The sequence below is a fragment of the Chiloscyllium plagiosum genome, unplaced genomic scaffold, assembly GCF_037043375.1.
Source record: "Chiloscyllium plagiosum isolate Xiang-an unplaced genomic scaffold, Cpla_swu_hap1 HiC_scaffold_2, whole genome shotgun sequence".
Taxonomy (NCBI): domain Eukaryota; kingdom Metazoa; phylum Chordata; class Chondrichthyes; order Orectolobiformes; family Hemiscylliidae; genus Chiloscyllium; species Chiloscyllium plagiosum.
The window spans coordinates 150881848-150905048 of NW_028270140.1; the positions used below are offsets into that span (position 1 = coordinate 150881848).

Sequence of the window (23201 nt, forward strand, 5' to 3'; positions counted from 1 at the left end):
GGAGATTCGACGTTTCGGGCACAGGCCCTTCTTCAGGAATGGATAGAGGTTTATAAGATGATCGGGGAATAGATAGAGTGGACAGTCAGAGACTTTTTCCCTGGGTACAACAGAGTGTTACAATGGGACATAAATTTAAGGTGAAGGGTGGAAGGTATAGGGGGGATGTCAGGGGTAGATTCTTTACCCAGAGAGTGGTGGGGGCGTGGAATGCGCTGCCTGTGGGAGTGGCAGAGTCAGAATCATTGGTGACCTTTAAGCAGCAATTGGATAGGTATATGGATAGGTGCTTAAGCTAGGACAAATGTTCAGCACAACATCGTGGGCTGAAGGGCCTGTTCTGTGCTGTATTGTTCTATGTTCTATCTGTTAACGTCTAGCATTTCTTCATTGAGTTCACTGTCATACAGCACAGCAAGAGGCCCTTCGGCTCACCATGTCTGTGCTGACTAACAAACACCTACTGTACTCATTCCATTTACCTGCACTTAGTCCGTATCCTACTGCAGCCTGGCATTTTAAGTTCTCGTCCAGATTTCCTTCTTGTGTTGTTTATAGCGTTTACAAACTTTGCCAGTGGGAAATTAATTCTGCTGTTATGACCAGGCTTGACTTGAGTGATTGTATTTCCAAGACTGAAGGTGATTTAGATAAGGTAGTCAAAGTTAAACACCAATTGAACCAGCTGCTATTAAAACCTCATCAGCACAGATTAAATTGATTAGGATTTATTTGGTGAAGGCTAAAATTTTCAATGTGCGGATGAACATGGTTTGTTCAATTAAATGTTTGTATTTTCTCTGTTGACTCATACGACGTGAAAGGATAAGTAAATTCATTGGTAAATAATAGATGTGTGTCTGTAGATGAATATATCATTGAACAAGCCGCCTCCATACGGCGCTGAATGTAACACAGGCTAGGCTACTCATCACAACAGCCTTTAAGGAAAGGAGGAAATTAATATGGTTAGTCTTTGAATTCTGTTTGATCTCCTGCTGGCCACACTTTCATGTCTAGCCACCAGATAATAAGAAGGAACTCTGACATGGACTCTCTCTCGAGTTTGAATTTCACTTTTGTTCAAGCTGCAACTCATGTCCTTGTACCCACGTACGTGTTCTGAAAGCACAGTTTTGTCAACACACAGTTTAATCCTACTGTCTCCTACTTGGAACGCCGTCTCAGAACTCTGCTAATCCTTACCTCTCTTGCTATGTATCTGTAGCTTTTTAAATCTCAAGCTTGATGCTGCTTAGTTTACGTAGACTTTGCTTTTAATATACTCAAACGTGGCGCTTTTACTGATTCTTTGAACCTTCAGAAACAAACATAGCAACGTACAAACTAGTATTTGGAGTAGGACATTTGGCCCTTTTGAACCTGCTCCCCCATTCAATATGATCTTATCTGATCATCCAACTCAGTACCCTTTTCCCACTTTCTCCCCTTACCATTTGATCCCTTTAGGCCTCCGAACTATATCTATCTGCTTCTTGAAAACCTTCGATGTTTTGGCCTCAACTGCTTTCTGTGGCAGAGAATTCCACAGGCTCATCACTGTCTTCATCTCAGATCTAAAAGGCCTACCCCATACTCTTAGCCTGTGACCTCTGGTTCTGAACTCTCCTGTATTGGAACATCCTACATTTAGGAACTACTGTAGTCTTGTTAGAATTTTACAGCTTTCAACAAGATTTCCAATCATTCTTCTAAAATTCAATGAATATCATCCTCACCAATCCAGTCTCTCTTTATACATCAGTCTTGGCACCTTTGTTACACTCCCTCCTTCACCAGAACATCTATCCTCAGATAAGGAGATCAACACTGCACAGAATACTCCAGGTGTGGTCTCACCAAAATCTTCTCACTATGAAGGCCAACGTGTCATTTGCCGCCTTCACTGTCTACTGACCTACATACCTACTTTCAACGATTGGTTTGCAAGGACTCCCAAGTCTTGTTACACCTCCCCCTTTCCCAATCTAACCTCATTCAGCAAATAATCTGCCTTCTTTGAAACCTCACATTTATCCTCACATTACACTGCATCTGCCATATATTTGCCCACTCATTCAACTTGTCCATATCACACTGAAGAATCTGTATCCTGCTCACAGTTCACCATCCCACCAAAATTTGTATTGTGTCCAAACTTGGAGACATTGCATTTAGCTTCTCATCTAAATCATTAATGTCGATTGCAAATAGTGGGAGGCCAAACACTGATCCCTGTGGTACCCTACTAGTCACTGGCTGCCACTTGTGAAAAAGGCCTATTTACTCCTGGTCTTTGTTTGCTGACTACCAATGTCTACCCAGTCAGTACACTATCCCCAATCCCATATACTTTAATTTTACATGTTCATCTCTTATGTAGGACTTATTGATAGCCTTCTGAAAATCCGCTGGCTTCCCTTTATCAACTCTCAAAAACTCTGCAAACTCTCAAAACTCCAGTAGATGCATCAAGCATGATTTATCTTTCATAAATCCATGCTGTCTCTGTCACTGTTTTCCAAGTGCTCTGTTTTTATAATGGACTGCAGCATTTTCCCTCTTACTGATGGCAGGCTATAATTTTCTGTTTTCTCTGTACCTTCAATTTTTAAATAGGGGGGTTACATTAGCTACCCTCCAACCCATCTGAACTGTTCCAGAGTCAATGGAATATTGAAGAATGATCACCAGTGCTCCGAATCATGATTATTTCTAGTGCCACTTTCTTAAGTACTCTGGGATTATTACGGCCTGGGAATTTATCAGCTTTTAATCCCATCAATTTCCCCAATGCCATTTCCCTACTAATAATGATTTCCAGCAGTTCCTCTCTCTCACTAGACTGTGTTCCCCAACATTTTTGGGACTATATTCATGTCCTCCTTTGTGCAGACAGAACCAAAGTGTGTATTTAATTGGTCTGCCATCTCTTTGTTCCCCATTACAGCTGGGAGAAAGTGAGGTCTGCAGATGCTGGAGATCAGAGCTGAAAATGTGTTGCTCGAAACGTCGATTCTCCTGTTCCCTGGATGCTGTCTGACCTGCTACGCTGTTCCAGCAACACATTTTCAGCTCCCCATTATACCTACCCCTGTTTCTGATTGTAAGGGACCTACATTTGTCTTCACTAATTGATCTCTCTTCACATACCGAAAAAAAGCTTTTGCGATCAGACTTTGTATTCACATCTTGTCCTCCTATCCATCAAAGGTTTGTGAATCTGCCTTTCTGTTCTTCCACTCTCTTCAAAGAGATCAGAGGCTAGATTCCTGCAGCACCTCCTGACTCCCCACAGTCTGTCTGTCATCCAAAAGGTATAAGTCAGGAGTATGATGGTATATTACTCGCTTGCCTGGAGGGGTGTACCTCCAACAACACTGGAACTATTCAGGACGAAGCATCCTGCTTAATTCACTCTATCTAGTTTTCTTAATCTCAACCATCTTTTGAACTTCCCTAGCAAGGCACTCTATTGTCATTGAATGCACCTTCTGGAGTACAGTTAGGGATGGGCAATAAATGCAGACCTTGTCAGTGATATTCTCATCACATTTTTTGAAACAAAAGTTATTTTGCTTTTGGTTCGTGTATTAATGTTGCTGATTTTGAAGGACAAATATCGATACTAAGCCGAGGAAGATCTCCATTGCTCCTCTTTGAAATAGTGTCATGGGATCATTACCGGCCATCCAAGACGCAAGTTAGAAACTGAAGTAATGTCACCCCCAACAGTACATGATTCCCTCAGTATTGCGCTAGGGCTTCCTCATTAATACATGAGGATTCCTTCAGTACTGCATTGGAACTGTAAGTCTGGATCTTTTGCTCAAAGCTCTGAATTTGCTTAGTCTTCTGATTAATACTGTTCAAACTTGGTGCAAAATGTATGATGGAACCTGACCTTACACCTAATTCACAATCGAGAGGAATAAATGACAGCCCATGATATATCAAAAATTTATCATCTGTGACAGATCGTCAAACTGTCAATGAACATGCTGTGGGTGCACATTAATTTATATAAATGGCTTGGCCTCTACTGTTATTTAATTGCCTCATCAGATATATTTCAAGAGGACTATACTCTTGCAGTTCACCAATATTTTTGTCATCGGTGCAAGTATTTTGAAGAAATTGGTGGCAGATGTTCCCTTGACAAATCTGTAGTCGTTACATTTCAGTTGATAATCTGGGTTCCCTGACACCATCTGATTACTCGAGACTTGATTTGCACCGACAGCAGAGTTCCTTGTGAATGTTCTTGCTGAGCTCAGGGAAATCTATATGCTAGCTAAGAGACCCCAGGTCAAACAATGCACCTATTGAGGTCCAATGCAGCGGAATGATTTCAAAGCTTCAATTAAGATTTAGTTTTCATAATGGCCATAAGCAATTCAAACCCAGCTCTCCAGATTTATGGCACTATTTTGATTAGATTTCTGCCATGTTCTGAATGCTTCTTCACTTCTTTATACACCTTTATTAGATTTTAGCACATACGTGCTTCTGCATATTGACTATATGTCTAAACTGCATAAATTATTCACTTGGGTTTCAGCCTCTAAGAACAGAGTTCGCAGCCTTTATTTGATCATTTGCCCCTGAGTTAGAAACTCCATGAGTTCACTCCCTGTTTAAGAAGCCTGGAATGACATAATCACACAGTGCAGAAGAGGCCCTTCAGCCCATCAAGTCAGCACCACCAAAGCTATACTAAATCTACATTAGTCCCACCTTCCAGCACTAGATACATAGACTCAAGGTCTCAATCTCAGCTGCTTTTCACAGGCCAGCACTGAGAGAGCACTGCAATGTCAGAGGTGCTGTCTTCCAGGTAATGTATTAAACTGAGGTGCCTTCTGCTCTCTTCGGGTGGATGGAAAAGATCCTGTGGTATTGACTCCATGAAAACCAGGATGTCTCTCAGTTAAATTTATGATCTGACATATCTTTCACCCAAAGATCACTAAGTGTGCCTTCTTTCTCAATATATGCTACTGGATCTCATTTTTGTTTGTGGCACAGATTTGCAAAAGAGATTACACTTCAAACTTACTTCATTGGCCAGGGAATGATCTGAGAGACGCGATATCAATTAAAAGGGGGTGGGAGCATAGTCGAAGTGTCACTGAACTAATAGTGCAGAATCCTACGTTCATGTTTTGTGGGCGTGAATTTGAATCCCACCATGGCAGATTGTGAAATTTGAATTTGATAGGAACAAAATCTGGAATAAAAAGCCAGCCTACATAAACAGTCAATTGTTGTGAAAACCCATCTGGTTCTCTAATGCCCTTTTGGGGAAGGAAATCTGCTGGCCCTACCTGGTGTGGCCTAAATGTGACTCCAGACCTACAGCAATGTGATTGGCATTTGGGGATGACGAACAAATACTGGTCTGGGCAGCGGGGCTGCATCCTGTAAATTAATTTAAGAAAAGTTTGATTTTCCTTTCCTCCTCTCTCAAGCTCTTTCTTGCTTTGGGATTGTTTCCCTTGGTCCCAGGTACGACATTGCCTTTGAACTGCTTGGCAGCCATTCAGAGGTTCGGCATACACTCATTGGTGTGCCAAAACCATTCCAAGTATTGACTTTTGGTTTTGGAAGTCACTGTCTCCTGAGGTCCGTGAAGCAGAGAAAATAACAAGAGGGATTGTTACCCAGGACTCAGCTTGGTGGGATATTGTACGTAATGTAGACACCTCGGATACAAAAGTGGTTCCAGTGAAGGACCGAAGGAATGAATGCCATCGGATGTCCTTTTTTAAAAATGTACTTTTCTCCCCCCCACCCCCCACAGATCGTGAGTGTCACTGACTGGTCCAACATTTTCTCCCATCTGTAATTGTCCTTAAGAAGCTAGTGATGAGCTGCTTTCAGAAACTGCTATGTTATAGTTGAAGTAGTTACACCCTCAGTGCCATTAGGAAAGGAATTCCAGGATATTGATCCAGCGACTCTATAGTAATGGCAAATAGTGAGTGATCTGGATGGATCTTGCATTTGGTGGTTTCCTTTGTATCTGCTGCCCTTGACCTTCTAATTAGTCGAGGTTGTGGGTTTGGAAGGTCCTGCCCAAGGAGCCTTAGTGAATTTCTGCAGTGTTCCTTGTAGATATTCACTCCTCCTTCCAGCAGTGTGTGCTGTTTGTGGAAATGTTTCCAGTCAAGTGTTCTACATTATTCTGGATACTGTCAGGCTTCTTGAGTGTTGTTGGAGCTGCATTTGTCCAGGCAAGTGGGGAGTATCCCATCACACTCCTGACTTGTGCCTTGTAGATGGTGGATAGACTTTGGGGAATCTGATCAACTTGCCACAAAATTCCTAGGTTCTGACCTGTTCTTGGAGCCAAAGTAATTGTATGACAGGTCCAGGTCAGTTTCTGATGAATGTTTGATTGTGGGGAATTCAGCCAAGATAATGCCACTTAGCTGGAGTACTGTGTCCCGTTCTGGGCTCCACACTTGCAGAAGGATGTGAACACTTTGCAAAGAAAGCAAAAAAAATCAAGCAAATGTTTTAAGGGATAGAAATCTTCAATTGTGAAGAGAGATCGTAGAAGTTAGGACTGTTTAGAACAGGAAGCATCCAAAAGGGAATTAGACCGTTAGCTGAAATGAAGAATGTGCCAGAATACAGGGAGAAAGTAGGAGAATGGCACAGAGTGAATTGGTCCTTTGGAGAGATGGTGCCGATACGTTGGGCTAAATGATGACCTTCTCTACATTAACAATTAGACTGTAAAATATAAGAGCAGAAGTGGGCCATTCAGCCCATCACATCTGCTCTGTCAGTCAATGAGATCATGGGGTTGATCTGACAATCCTTAGAATCTAAGGATTCTTGGAAGGTTACTATGCTATCTCTGTAGCTACTTTTCTTTTCACATCCTAGGATGCATTCCATGAGGTCCAGGGGATTTGTCGATCTTTAGTCTCCATTAGTTTCTTGAGCACTTTTTCTCCCATGGTAGTTATTGTATGTATTTCCTCTCCACTTTATTTAGTATTTTTGAAATGCTATCAGTATTATTCTACTGTGAAGCCTGATGCTAAGTATTTATTCAACATCCCTGTTATTTCCTAATTTCTCCCTTATTATTTTCCAGTCTCATTCTGTAAAGGGTCTATGTTTCCTCTGACCCCTCACTTCCTTTTTATATATTCAAAGAAGCTCTTGCTATCTGTCTTGATATTACTTGCAAGTTTATTCTCAACTTTTATAAAGTCATACAGCATAGAAACTGATCCTTTGGACCAACTCATCCTTGCCAACCAGGTTTGCCAAACTAAATTCGTCCCATTTGTCTGTGCTTGGCCCATATCCATCTAAACCTTTCCTATTCATGTACCTGCCAAATGTCTTTTAAATGTTGTAACTGTACCTGCCTCTATCACTTTCTTTGGCAGTTCATTCCACATACGAACCACCATCTATGTGATAAAAGTTGCCCCTCAAGTTTCTTTTAAGTCTTTTTCTCCTGTCACCTCTAGTTTTGAACTCGCCTACCCTAGGGAAAAGGCCTTTGCTATTCTCCTTATTCAAGCCCCTCATGATTTTATAAACCTCTGTAAGGTCATTCCTGAGTCTCTTACACTCCAAGGAAGAAAGTTCCAGGCTATTCAGTCTCTTCTTATAACTCAAACCTTCCAGTCCCATTAAGATCCTTGTAAATCTTTTCTGCACCGCTTCCAATTTAATAATTTCCTTCCTATGGTAGGGCAACCAGAACTGTACACAGTACTCCAAAAATGGCCTCACCAAACATCTTGTACAACAGTAACATGATGTCGCAACTCCTAATCTCAACGCCATGAGTAATGAAGGCAAGCATGCCTAACACTTTCATTACCACCCTGTCCACTGTGATGCGTATGTACCTGAAGCCCTAAATCTCTCTGTTTGACAACGCTCCCGAGGGACACCACAAACTGTGCAAGTCCTGCCCTAATTCACTTTACAAAAATATAGCATGTTGCATTTTTCCAAATTAAACTTCATTTTCCCCTTTTCGACATTTTTAAAAATTCGTTCATAGGATAAGGGTGTTGCTGGCTAGGCCGACATTTATTGCCCATCCCTGATTCCCCATAGGGCAGTTAAGAGTCAACTACATTGCTGCGGGTCTGGACTCACATGTAGGCCAGACCAGGTTTCCCTCCCAAGAGGACATTAGTGAGCCAAGTGGGTTTTCTAACAATCAGCAATGGATTCAAGGCCATAATTGGATTCTTTATTCCAGTTATTGTTTAGGTCCTTTTTCAATCTTTCCCCTCAAACCTTACACCTTTTCCCTCTAGTTTTGTACTCCTAACCGTAGGAAAATGATCTTGGATGATCACCTTATCTATGCCCCTCATGACTTTATAAACCTCTATAACATCATCCCCTAAGCCTCCGATGCTCCGCAGACAAGATCTATTCAGCCTCTCCTTATCGCTCAAACTCTACAGTCCTGGCAAAATCCTTGTAAATCTTTTCTGCACTCTCTCAAGTTTAACAACTTTCTTCCCGTAGAAAGGTGACCACAATTGTACGCAGTATTCTAAAAATGGCCTCACCAATGTCCTGTACAGCCACAATATGATGTCCCAACTCCTATACTCACTAGCCTGTCAAATCCCTCCTTCACCAGCCTATCTACTTGCAACTCCACTTTCAATGAACTATGCACCTGCACCTCTCGATCTCTTTGTTCGGCCACACTGTCCAGGCCCTGACCATTAAGTGTATAAGTCCTGCCCTGATTTACCTTACCAAAATGCAACACCTCACATTTATCTAAATTAAACTCCATCTGCCACTCTTCAGACAATCGCCCCATTTGATCAAAGCCCCATTGTCATCTTCACTGTCCACTACACCGCCTATTTTGTAATCTGTCATCTCCTATATTGACATCTTTATGTAAATGGTGAAAAGGAGTAGATAATAGTATCTTGCCTATTCTTGATGCCAGGAACCTATAAGACTGAGCCTGAATGGAATAAATAAAGAGCACAGTGTTGCCAGGATGTTTGAGTACTGAAACTGGCCTGAATCCCAACAGCAAAGATAAGGCTTTCATGATGCAAATAGCAGCCTGGAGCTGGAAGCAAGGAACAAAGTATGATCACTTCAAGGTTCTATCTCACTCCACATATTTTCTTTATTTAAAAAGGAAAGAAATCTCACATGCAGCGAGTTGTTGTGACCTCACGTACATTGCCTGAAAGGGTGATGGAAGCACATTCAATAATTCCAAAGTAATTTCAATTCCCTATGTGATTCAGAAGGGGAATATTTGCTAGATCATGGAAAAAGAATGTGGACAAAGACAGTGAGTCTCCGCTTCCAGAAACTGGACTGATGGGCTGAATGGTCGTCTTCTGTGCTATCTGAATCTATTTGCCCTTACCTACACTTCCCTCCCCTATCCCAAATAAATATGGGCTAGAATGCAACAATCGTTTTCTCTATTTTTAGGGCATCAGCACGCTCCTTGCTTTCTCGTCAGAGGCGGGAGTCTTGCGTCCGTATCAGTGCGTCGTTGGTGTTGCTCGGCATTGGCCTTTATTTTGGGTTCCACGTTTTAAGCTATGGCAGCCTGGAGTCTCCCGGGAAAGGCAGCAGTGCCAATGATGCAAAGGCTCATCGTCACCAGGGCGACAAAGTAGCGCCTGATCACCACCATGAACATGGAGTTTATCACCATGCTGCTGTGATTTCTGATTCAGGTCAGTGGAGAGTTTCCACACCCTTCAATTTCAAACCGATTCTGCTCACTCCTTTCTCGTTCATACTGGCTCCCATGACCTGAGCATCTGTCAGGCTATGATCCCACAGTGAAGGCCAAAGGACAAAAAAAGGCTCAGGCTTTGCAGGGGGTGACGGTTACTTATGAGGAAAGATTGGATGTAGGCTTACCTTGTCCATTGGATTTTAGAAGGATGAGATTGAAACACGTAAGACCCTGAGCAAAATTGACAGGATAAGTGCAGAAGGGGTGTCTCCCCTTGTGGGAGAGACTAGATTTCAGGGATACAGTTTGAAAATAAAGGGTCTCCAATTTCTGTGATCTTTTCTCCAGCATTTATAGTGGTTTGAATCTGCCGCTTCTGGTTGTCAGTTCCAGCTGTCCATTGCAGTGGCCGGTATATTGGGTTCAGGTCGATGTGCTTGTTGATTGAATCAGTGGATGAGTGCCATGCTTCTAGGAATTCCCTGGCTGTTCAAACCACTATAAATGCCAGAGAAAAGATCACAGAAGCGCTTCACAGGAGGCTCCCAAGCACTGAGGATGTCACCTAGACAGGGGACGAAACGTCTGCAACACAAATTCCCAGCTCGGTGAACACAACCACAACAACCTAAAGGATCCATTAGCTACTACCAGCAAACTAATGTCTTTTACAAGATACCATGTGAGAACTGTTTAAAAAAAAAACTACATTGGATAAACAAGCAGGAAACTTGCGATCAGGATGAATGAACAACTAGCCACCAAAAGACACAACCCACTATCACTAGTTTCCGTACATACAGGCAAAGAAAGACACCACTTTGACTAGGACAACACACACATTCTAGGACAGACGAAAAAAGGACACACACGAGAATTCTTGTAGGCATGGCATTCTAACCAGAACTCCAACAATAAACACATTGATTTAGATCCCAGATACCTTCCCTTGAAAAAAAAACTGGAAATGACATCACCCACCTTAAGAAAGCAAGACCTGTAAATAGAGAGGCGGGACATACCACCAGCGCTTCACCGGAGACTCTCAATAATGATATTACCTAGTTATGGTGACAAAACGTCTGAAAACAAACCTTCCAGCTCACTGAGCTAACTGACATACTACCATCAACCTGAGCTACAAATCTTGTCAAAAAACAATAAGTCATTATTTTATTGAATAACAGAGGGGTAAACCAGCTTAGCCCTGCTCCTACCTTTGTATGTTTATATAGTTCTGCTGGCTGAAATTAGTAAATGAGTGAGTTTGCTTTGAGGCGTTTTTAAAAAAAAAAGTTCTTGGTGTGTTCCTGCTGTCATCTTCCACATCTTCCCCATACAGATCATCTCTGGGTTAATAGGTCACTGGTGAGGAGTTGCAAAGTCTGTAACTCTGTCAAAAGTCCTTGATTAAAGCCATTAAGCCAGCAAAACCTTAAGCAATTAATCTGCAGAACCATGAAATTGAATTACTTACAGTTTTGAGCACCCTGACAGTTGGTTCACTTCAGTGTGTTTGTTTCAGTTTTAGTTTTGCTGAATGAGCACATTATTATGACACCTCAACTCTAAAGCGTGACAGGATGTAGACACACATTTTTTGCACTCTGCCAATATTTAATATATAGATCTATAATGTACAAAACACCACCTTCTGTTACATAATGTACATTAAATGCAGAAGGTAAAAAAGGTTTAACTCTAAGCACCAGTCGTGTAGACTTCGTTGCATTTCTCCTGAAAATAGGAGATTAATGGAAGCTCTAATTGAGGTATTTAAAAGGATAAAGGGAATTGGAAAGGTAAATAAAGATAAACCATTTTTTCTGCTATTAGAATCATGAGTCAGGCAACATTAATCCTAAAATTGGAGTATGACCATTCAGTGTAATGCCAGTGTGCACTTTTTCATGCAAAAGATAATGAATATCTGAAACAGTGTTTGTGAAAAGACTTTGGATCGTCATGGTCAGTTGGAGCTTTCAAGGCTAGATAGTTGAATGAAGGCATTGCTAATATGGAGCAGTGGTAGGGGGAGGGGAGATGGTTTGGACAGCCAATAAATAATGGAGACTCTGGACTACACCTGTTCTCTAGTTCTCCAAGTATGTGACTCAGAAGGTCTTTCTCATCATCACACGTTCATGAACAATCCAGGCTTTCAATGAAGATATTGAAGAAATATTTAGATGAGCGCTTGAAACACCATAACATACGTGTTGTCAAGTCATGGAAAATGGGTTTAGAATTGCTGCATTATTCCTAACCTTTGACTAGTTGAGTTTTTCGTAAATGTTAACCCAAAGATGTTGAAAGTGGAGGATTCAGTGATGAATACACCATTAAATGTAAAGGGGTTGTGGTGAGATTGTCTCTTATTGGAGATGATCATTGCCTGACATTTGTGTGGCCTGAATGTTACTTGCCACTTGTTAGCCCATGCTTGGATATTGTCCAGGTCTTGCCACATTTGAACATGGACTGCTTCAGTATCTGAGGAGCCATGGATGGTGCTAAACATTGTGCAATCATTAGCGAATATCACCAATCTGACCTTACGATGGATGGAAGGTCTTTATTGAGGTGACTGAAGATGGTTGGGCCGAGGACACAATCCTGAAGAACTCCTGCAGAGGGGTCCTGGAGCTGACACAACTGCCGTCCACCAACCATGACCATCTTCCTATGTGCCACGTATGACTCCAGCCAGGGGATAATTTGACACCCCGCCCCCATCCCGATACCCATCGATTCCAATTTTGCTCGGGCTTCTTAATGCCACACTTGGTTGAATGCGTCTTTGATGTCAGGGGCTGTCACTCTTACCTCACTTCTGGAATCCAGCTCTGCATGTTCATGTTTGAACCAAGGCTGTAATGAGGTCAGGAGCTGAGTGACCCTGGCAGATCCCAAACTGGGCATCGCTGAGCAGGTACTGCTTGATAGCACTGTTGATACATATTCCATCACTTTACTGATGATCAAGATTAGACGAATGGGGCAGTAATTAGCTGGGTTGGATTTGTCCTGTTTTTTGTGTACAGGTTATATCTATACACAGTTTTCCAAATTGTCAGGTAGATGTCAGTGTTGTAACTATACTGGCACAGCTTGTCTAGGAGAGTGGCAGGTTCTGGAGCACAAGCCCTCAGTACTGTTCCTGGAATGTCGTCAGGCCCATTAGCCTTTGCATGATCAGTGCCGAAACAGTTTCCTCTGTTGCACCTCCCACATGGGGTGTTTTAACTCTATATTTAACAAACAAACAGCAAGTCAACTCGTAATAGTAATAAACGATAGCATTTAACACAATTAATATTATAAAAACAAAATACTTTATAAGCTAACAATTTACATGATAAAGCTAATGCTCTATCTTGCATTCTAATGTAAATCTGGATGATCATATCCCACCACACTAGATCTAGGCCTTGATCCATGTGGCAATGATCGTCTGGTCGTCTTCTCCCGGTGGTCCCAGGAGTGTCTTCTGTTCTCGGTGGTTGGTCTTGCATTACTACCACCACCACCATCCCCCTCCCTCAGAGGGTGGTATGATGGCGATTCTTATACCTAGAGGTCTTTTGCTGTTTTGGGAGGGTCTTTGATGACCATCAATAGATCGATCAGGGTTCGATCATGCTGATCGATTGGACTCAACCAGGCATTGACATGTCGATGGTATCCATTCCTAGACGTGTTGGGGCCAGTAGGTCAGGTAGCCCTTTCCATGTAAGGATGTGAGGTGTCTCTTCGTCTGGTAAACAACTCAGTGTTTCCGATTGTCCTGGGATGACATTCAGGTGAATTCTATTCATTTCAAATTCTAGTGTAAATTGTATTGTCTGCAGCTGCTGAGTCAATTGTGTACTCAATTGTGTACTCAATTCGAAGAATTCTCTTTCGAATCCTCCCACTTCCTCCAGACCAAAGGGGTAGCCATGGGCACACGTATGGGCCCCAGCTATGCCTGTCTCTTTGTTGGCTACATAGAACAGTCCATCTTCCGTAATTACACCGGCACCACTCCCCACCTCTTCCTCCGGTACATTGATGACTGCATTGGCGCCACCTCATGCTCCCACGAGGAGGTTGAGCAATTCATCAACTTCACCAACACATTCCACCCTCACCTTAAATTTACCTGGACCATCTCTGACACCTCCCTCCCCTTCCTGGACCTCTCCATCTCCATTAATGATGACCGACTTGACACTGACATTTTTTACAAACCCACCGACTCCCACAGCTACCTGGATTACACCTCTTCCCACCCTACCTCCTGCAAAAATGCCATCCCGTATTCTCAATTCCTCTGCCTCCGCCGTATCTGCTCCCAGGAGGACCAGTTTCACCACAGAACACACCAGATGGCCTCCTTCTTTAGAGACCGCAATTTCCCTTCCCACATGGTTAAAGATGCCCTCCAACGCATCTCGTCTACATCCCGCACCTCCGCCCTCAGACCCCACCCTTCCAACCGTAACAAGGACAGAATGCCCCTGGTGCTCACCTTCCACCCTACAAACCTTCGCATAAACCAAATCATCCGCTGACATTTCCGCCACCTCCAAAAAGACCCCACCACCAGGGATATATTTCCCTCCCCACCTTCCGCAAAGACTGTTCTCTCCGTGAATACCTGGTCAGGTCCACGCCCCCCCTATAACCCACCCTCCCATCCTGGCACCTTCCCCAGCCACCGTAGGAACTGCAAAACCTGCGCCCGCACCTCCTCCCTCACCACCATTCAAGGCCCTCAAGGAGCCTTCCACATCCATCGATGTTTTACCTGCACATCCACCAATATCATTTATTGTATCCATTGCTCCCGATGCGGTCTCCTCTACATTGGGGAGACTGGACGCCTCCTAGCAGAGCGCTTTAGGGAACATCTCCGGGACACCCGCACCAATCAACCACACCGCCCTGTGGCCCAACATTTCAACTCCCCCTCCCACTGCCGAGGACATGGAGGTCCTGGGCCTCCTTCACCACCGCTCCCTCACCACCAGACACCTGGAGGAAGAACGCCTCATCTTCCGCCTCGGAACACTTCAATCCCAGGGCATCAATGTGGACTTCAACAGTTTCCTCATTTCCCCTTCCCCCATCTCACCCTAGTTCCAAACTTCCAGCTCAGCACTGTCCCCATGACTTGTCCCTTCCTGCCTATCTTCATTTCCACCTGTCCACTCCACCCTCCACCCTGACCTATCACCTTCAACCCCTCCCCCACCCACCTATTGTACTCTATGCTACTTTCTCCTCACCACCACCCTCCTCTAGCTTATCTCTCCACACTTCAGGCTCTCTGCCTTTATTCCCGATGAAGGGCTTTTGCCCGAAACATCGATTTTACTGCTCCTCGGATGCTGCCTGAACTGCTGTGCTCTTCCAGCACCACTAATCCAGAATCTGGTTTCCAGCATCTGCAGTCATTGTTTTTACCTTCAATTGTGTACTGTCTGTCTATAGCTGCAGCCTGTCTGGATTCTGCAGCTTGTTTATTGTGAAGTCTTTGAGCGCCGTCACTTTTGGCCAAAGGCTTGCCTCAATTTCACAGCATGTCTCATTTATTGTTCATTTTTTCATAAGTCCATCATTTTGAGCGGCCTGTCCGGCCACACTTGATATCACGTGGAATGAATCGAGTTAGCTGAAGGCTGGGAGGAGGCCAAGATTGATCATCCACTTGGCACTTCTGGCTGAAGATTGCTGCGAAAGCTTCAGCCTACATTTTGCACTTGTGTTAAATTCTTCCATTACTGAGGATGGGGATATTTGTGGAACCACCTCCTCCACTGAGTTGTTCAATTGTTCGTTGCCATTCATAACTGGATGTGGCAGAGCTAAGGTCTGATCAGTTGGTTGTGGTCATTCTCAGTGTGAAGGTGGGACTTGTCTCCACAAGGACTATGCGGTGGTCATTCTTACCGATACTGTCACAGACAGATGCATCTGCAGCTGGCAGATTGGTAAGGGTGAGGTCAACATGTTCTTTCCTCTTGTTGGTTCCCTTGCCACCTCCTTTAGGACCCAACGAGCTCAATCAGCAGTACTGCTGCCAAGCCACTCCTGGTAGTGCACATTGAAATCCCCCACCCAGAGTGCACGTTGTGCCCTTGCCAACCTCAGTGCTTCCTCCAACTGTTGTCCAAAATGGAGGATTACGGACTCATCAGCCAAGGGAGGATGGTATATGTTAGTAAGCAGGAGGGTTCCTTGCCCATGTTTAACCTGAAGCCATGAGACCTCATGTTGAGGACTCCCAGAGCAACTCTCTCCTGACTGTACACCACTGTGCCACCACTTCTGCTGAGTCTGACCTGACAGGGCATATCCAGGAATGGTGGTGTCTGGGACATTGTCTGTAAGGTATGATTCTGTGAGACATGACTTGGTCAAGCTGTTTCTTGACCACTCTGAGACAGCTGTTCCAATGTTGGCACGAGCTCCCAGATGTTAGTGAAGAGGATTTTGCAGGCTGATATGGCTGTTTCCACCATTGTCTTTTCCAATGCCTCAGTTGATGCCAGGTGATCTGTCTCTTCTCACTACTTTGTTGAGACATCGTAGCAATTGATACAACTGAATGAGAGGGTGTTTTGTTTTTCAGATTTCAGGGGGCAGTTGAGGGTCAGCCATATTGCTGAGCGTCTGGGGTCACATGTAGGCCAGACCAGGTGAGGAAGGTAGATTTCCTTCCCTGAAGAACATTAGTGAGCCAGTTTTTCTGACAATTAATAATAGTTTCATGATCATCAATATATACATGATTTATTCCAGATATTTATAATTTAATTTGAATTCTACCACCTGCTGTGTTTGGGTTCAAACCCAGGTCCTCAGAACATCAGCTGATTTTCTGGGTTAATAGTTTGACAATAATACCTCTAGGTCATTGACCCTCGTAAATCTGATCTGACTCTAGCTTTTAATTCCCTTTCCTGCCTACTCTTATTTTTCCCCTTAGATTCTTAATTGACAAAGGAGTCAATCTATCTCTGCCTTAAAACAAATATTCACTGTCTTCACTGCCCTCTGGGGAAAGAGGCTTTCAGACACTTGTGTCTGTCTAAATGATTGAACCTTGATCCCACTTTTCTGCCCCCAAGTCTTCTATTTCCAGTTTTGAAAATACTGAGCAGGCCTTTGTTAAGACTGGGCTTCATATATCACGATCGTTTGAAGAATAGGATGCGTGGAACTAGCAAATAAGTGAAAGCTTTAACTGAATGCCAAAAACAATCTGTATTTTTTGATCAAAAAGGAGCACAGGGTTATAGGGAACAGGAAAGAAGAGTTAAGGCTGCAGTAAGATCAATCATGATTTTATTGAATATTAAAGCAGGCTTGATGGGCTGATTGGCCTACTCCTGCTCCTATTTCTTCTGGCCAGAGGGGTTTTAGATTAGATTTAGATTCCCCACAGTGTGGAAACAGGCCCTTTGGCCCAAAAAGTCCACACCGACCTACCGAAGAGCAACCCACCCAGACCCATTCCCCTAACACTACAGGCAATTTAGCATGGCCAATTCACCTGACCTGGACTGTGGGAGGAAACTGAAGCACCCAAAGGAAACCCATGCAGACGTGGGGAGAATGTGCAAACTCCACACAGACAGTTGCCTGAGGCGGGAATTGAACCTGGGTCTCTGGCACTGTGTGGCAGCAGTGCTAACCACTGAGCCACCATGCTGCCCACCTTGCAACACTGAAATGACAGTGGGGTCTATCAGGACTGAAATTTGAGTGGTAGTGCTGAAGACTCCGTTTTGCAGTGGGCAGCAGTGATGTGGTGTTAATGTCATCGGTCTCATCGTCCAGCCCCCGGACTAATATTCTGGAAGCAGGGGTATGAGTCCCAGTGTGGCATATGGTGAAATCTGAATTTATAAGAGACCAAATGTTTTATTGAGGGGATTACAAACTGAAATGGGCGTTGGACAATATAACTAAACAAACATTCAGAGCCTACAAATAGAAAACATCCCTCCCTCCCTCTTGGATGCTATCTGGGAAAACAGCATAAAAACCAAGGAAGCTTTAGAGAGAGAATTCAAAACAAGAGAAAAAAACCTAAGTCAAACTGATCAAGTATGAAATCAAAGAAAGTCTATCAACCCATAGACAATAGTGTATCATCATTGCTCAAACCAAAAAGACTGTGGGGAGAAACACTTTCCATCTGTTGTCTGGACATTTGATATTTCAAACTTTGTTTACATTAATATATATGTTAATATGTTTGAAGGGGTATAGTGATAATTTCACAGAAATAGATTAGCAATCCTTTCTTTTTCTTATGTTACAGTTAACTGTTACAATAAATAGTTATTTTCTGTTACCGATGAAACACGATGCTTTTGTCCTGAGTAGCAATCAGTCAGGCAAGTCTTGGTGATCTCATTTGTCATATATTTTTTGGAATTGGCATTACTTACTTAATTGGAATTAAGTGATAAATTCAATAGAAGTACTTAATTAATAGAAGCCAGCGGCGACTACATAATCACTGTCGATTATCAAAAGGAAATCTAGTTCACTCATGGGGAAGGGAAGGGAATCTGCCAACCTTACCTGGTCTAGTCTCCATGTGACCCTACACCCACAGTAGTGTGGCTGATTTTTAACTTCCCTTTGGAGAAATTAAGGATGGACAATAGATGTTGGCTGAGACAGCAATGCCCACATCCTATGAATTAACTTAGAAAAAACGTCTGCGTGGGGAGGACAGTGAAGCTCAGTAGAGAATCCTTGCATTGATATAGCACCTTTCGCATTCCCAGGAAGTCCTAAAGCATTTGCTACCCCTTAAAATCCCAGTGAAGTGTAGCCACTATTGCAGTATTAAACATATGGTAGGCAAACTATGCACAGTAAGCTCCCATATATAGCAGTGAGTTAACGAGCAGATAATCTGCCTTCAGTGGTCCTGATTACAAGATAAATCTTGTCCAGCACCCCTTACTGACTACTTGCCTTTGAAATAGAGCCACAATTGTTACAGAGAAGAGGCCATTTGGCCTATCATGCCTGTGCCAGTTCTGTTACCTAATGCCAATCTCCTGCCTCTTCTCCATATCCCTGCACACCACTTCCAATGCTGCCATGGAATAGCACCCTGGGATATCTGCAGTCTGACTGAGGGAGCAGGCAGCTGGCCAAGTAATCTCGCAAGTTCTCTCAGTGCTGCATTGGTAGTGTCAGCTAAAAATGGGTGAGGGTTACAGACGAAGTGAACAAAAGTAGCAGGTCTGATTTTTATGGAAAGCTCTCAGAAGAATGTCCTAAAAATATTAGTGCAGCTCTTCAGGAGTAAGCTTATCAAGGAGCACTTTAAGAGATTGTGTTTTAGTGAAACCAGGGTCAAAGCCAATAAAACAGGCTGGAGAAAAGATAATTGTGAGAAGATAATAAATAAGACAAGAAGTAGCAATTCTGTGCTGTGAAGCTTGGCTTTTCAATATGCCTGTTACTCATCAGTGAAGGCTGAAGCTGTGAAAATTTCCTGAAATGATGACAAATGAATCACCAGGTAGCTAATGAGTTGGAATGTGTCTGCCTGTCTGCTTAAGGTCCACGAGCATTCTTGATTATTATTAATGTCACACGGCTGCCCATTAGGACGTGTGTTAAATGTTGTGCAGTGATCAATCCAGTATGGGAAGTACAAAAGCACTTTTTTTGTGCTACCCCATCTCTTGATGTCTTGTGAAGTTACAGAGGTGTTTGCAGTTAGTGACATGTGATCCCACAAAATCATTTCAAGTCGCCTCCTCAGGTCTACAGGTTAACATTCAGACCCACACAGTGCATCTGACCGAAACCTGGACTCAAAAAGACTACAATGACTTTATGCAACTCTGTGAGCCTTTCCAGATCCCAGTCCCTCAAGCTCATCAGCCAAATTTTATTCATTCATTCACAGGCTTGATCGGCATTTATTGCCCAGAGGGCAGCATATTGCTGTGGGTCTGGACTTGCGTGTGAGACAGACCAGAGAACAACAGCAAATTTCCTTCTCTAAATCTCATTAGTGAACCAAATAGGTTTTTCTGACAATTGACTTCTAGTTCCAGATTTTTATCCACCTCACAATCCACCATCTGCCAAGACAGCATTCGAACCTGGGTCCTCAGAACAAATCTGGATTGATTACCTAGTGATAATACCACCCAGGGAGCTCCCAAACCTGGATGTATTGCTGAAGGTTCATCACATAACATCCTCCAACTGCTCAACCCAGTTAAGTAGCATCTTTCAGTCCTTTTTGAACAATATTATATATAATGGAAATGAAAAATGACCATTTCTCATGCTGTGCTGTTCTGTGGCAGTGAGCTGGAGATAAGCATCTTTCATTGCCGGAGATTCCAATAATGTGATCTATTGATTAGTTTGTAGGTGTATAGTTATTATTGCAATCACTCCCTGCCAACCTCTTCTGTTTACTGTCTCCTTCAGGTCATAAATTCTAACTTGCAAAAATGGTTATTTCTGGAATGCTCGGTGGTGAGCACTGTACTAATTGAATGCCATCTGTTTCTTTCCTACACCATGAAGAAATCTGCTCCAGCTTTGCGAAGGAGATCCTGATTGAAGGTGGGAATGCAGTCGATGCTGGAGTTGCAGCAATGCTGTGTTTGGGAGTGGTGCATCCACACAGTACCGGAATAGGTCCGTGAGGCTCGAGGGAACTGATAATGGGCAATGTGGAGTTTCTGTTTCAGGGAGGGTGTGGTGGGGGTCCTGCTGGTGCATGGATTTAGAGATGCTTACTGTCTGAGCCAGTGAATTCCTTGATGCCTCTCTGATATCAAACCTCAATATATCTATTCCTTAAGAGTTGTAGAGATGTGCAGCATGGAAACAGACCCTTCGGTCCAACTCGCCCATGCCGACCATATATCCTAAATTAATGTAGTCCCATTTGCCAGCATTTGGCCTCAAAGCTGTTTCTCTTCACCTACTCATTCAGATGCCTTTTAAATGTAATTGTATCAGTCTCCACCACTTCCTCTTGTAGTTCATTCCACACACACACCACCCTCTGCATCCAAGTGTTGCCCCTTAAGTCCCTTTTAAATCTTTCCCCTCTCACCCTAAACCCATGCCTCTGGTTCTGAACTCTTCGACTTCAGGGAAAAGACCTTGTCTAGTTACCCTAACCATGCCCCTCATGAATTTATAAGGTCACCTCTCAGCCTCTGAAGCTACAGGGAAAACAGCCCTAGCCTATTCAACCTCTCCCTATAGCTCAATTCCTCTGACCTTGTAAAACCTTTCTGAACCCTTTAAAGTTTCACAACATCCTTCCTAAAGGAGGGAGACCAGAACTGCACACAATATTCCAAAAATGGCCTAACCAATGTCCTGTACAGCTGCAACATGACCTCCCAACTCTTATAATCAATACTCTGACCAATAAAGGAAAGCATACCAAATGCCTTCTTCACTATCCCATCTATCTGTGAATCCACTTTCAAGGAACTATGAACCTGCACTCCAAGGCCTCTTTGTTCAGCAACACTCACCAGGAACTTACCATTAAGTGTATAAGTCCTGCCCTGATTTGCCTTTCCAAAATGCAGCACCTCACATTTATCTAAATTAAACTCCCCTCTACCCATTGGCCCATCTGATCAAGATCCTGTTGTAATCTGAGGTAGCCTTCTTCACTGTCCACGACACCCTCCAATTTTGGTGTCATCTGGAAACTTACTAACTATGCTTCCTATGGTCACATCCAAGCCTGACCAGAAATAGGCATGGTTGGAGTCGCTAGTTGATTCTATCCAGGGTGACAGTGAAGATTATTTAAGTTAACTTCTGAATGGATAACGTAGGTTTAGCCATCGGAAAGCATAGGCCATTCTGCCTGTAGAGCCTGACCTGCCATTCAGTGTGATCGTGGTTGCTTGATACACTTTCCCCACCCTCATCCCTGTAATCCTGTACACCATCAGTAATCAGAAATCTATAATCTTTACCTTAAAAGTCTCAAAGACTCAGCTTTCATAGCACTGTGTGGTAGCAAATTTCAAAGATTCACAACCTACTGAGTAAATTCACATTTGAATTCTCCACAGGCAGAATGGCCTATTTTCTCCTCATCTTGAATCTAAATGGCATCCTCCTTATTTTTTCAATTGTGGTCCCTGGCTTTAGATTCCCAGTCAGGGGAAATATCTAACCTGCATCTACCCTGTCAATCCCTTTAAGTATTTTGTAAGTTTTGATGAGATCATCTCTCATTCTTCACAACTTCTGAGAATACTTGCCCAGTTTGCCCAATTGCTCTCCATAGGACAGTCCCCCACCCCAGGAACAAGTCTGGTGAACCTTCACTCTGCTCGCTCTCTGGAAATAATGTCCTTCCTGAGATAAAGAGACCAAAACTACACACTGTGCTGTAGGTGCAGTTTATTTAAGCTCCTATAGACAGAGTGTGTGTTGGTTGCAAAAATAAGAATGCAGGTTATTATTTGAATGGCTGTAAATTGAGAGTAGGACTGGTCAATGAATCCTGGGTGTCCTTGTACACCAATCACTGAAAGTAAGCATGGAGGGGCAGCAGATGGTAAAGAAGACAAACTGTATGCTGGCTTTCTTGGCAAGAGGATTCGCGTACAGGAACAAGGATGTCTTGCAGTACTTGTACAGGGCCTCGGTGAGCCCGCACTTGGAATATATAGTGTCCAGTTTTGGTCTCTTTATCTGAGGAAGAATGTTCTTGCTTCAGAGGGGGTGCGGCAAAGGTTTACCAGACCGATTCCTGGGATGGCAGGGCTGTTGTATGAGGAGCAATTCAATTGGTTAGTATTGTGTTCACTGGAGTTTAGAAGGACGAGGGTGATCTCATAGAAACCTATAAAGTTCTAACAGGACAAGATCAGATAAATGCAAGAAGGATGTTCCCAATGATGGAGGAGTCCAGAACCAGGCATCATCGTTTAAAAATAAGGTGTAAACATTTTAGGACTGAGATGAGAACTTTATTCCCTCCAGAGAGTGGTGAGCGTGTGGAATTCACTGCCACAGAAAGTGATAGAGTCAAAACCATTGCGTGTTTTTAAGAAGGAGGTGGATATAGCTCTTGTGGCTAAAGGGATCAAGGATATTGGGGGAGTGTGGGATTAGAGTATTGTGGATGATCAGCCATAGTCTTATGAATGGTGGAGCAGCCTTGAGGGGTTGAATGGTCTACTCTTACTCCTGTCTTCTCTGCTTCTATGAAGCAACACCACACTCCTCCTGTACTCAAATCCTTTTGCGATAAAATCTAACATTCCATTCGCCTTGCTAACAGCTTCCTGAATCTGCATGTTAGCCTTCAGTGACTTATTGACAAGGGCACCTAGGTTTATTTGTACCTCTAGGTTAAAAACAATGACTGCAGATGCTGGAAACCAGATTCTGGATTAGTGGTGCTGGAAGAGCACAGCAGTTCAGGCAGCATCCAAGGAGCTTC

The 23201-nt window shown here is 43.3% G+C and overlaps 1 protein-coding gene across 2 annotated transcripts in view; it reads left to right on the forward strand.

Moving 5' to 3' along the window:
• ggt6 (gamma-glutamyltransferase 6) overlaps positions 1 to 23201 on the forward strand; it is a 64678-nt gene that overhangs the window by 31108 nt on the left and 10369 nt on the right. The window contains exons 2-3 of one of the 2 annotated variants that reach the window (XM_043704269.2): positions 9469 to 9719; positions 20294 to 20407. In XM_043704269.2, the coding sequence (XP_043560204.1) occupies positions 9469 to 9719; positions 20294 to 20407 (365 nt within the window). The remainder of the gene's footprint in view (positions 1 to 9468; positions 9720 to 20293; positions 20408 to 23201) is intronic. The other variant, XM_043704288.2, reaches the window with a different exon arrangement.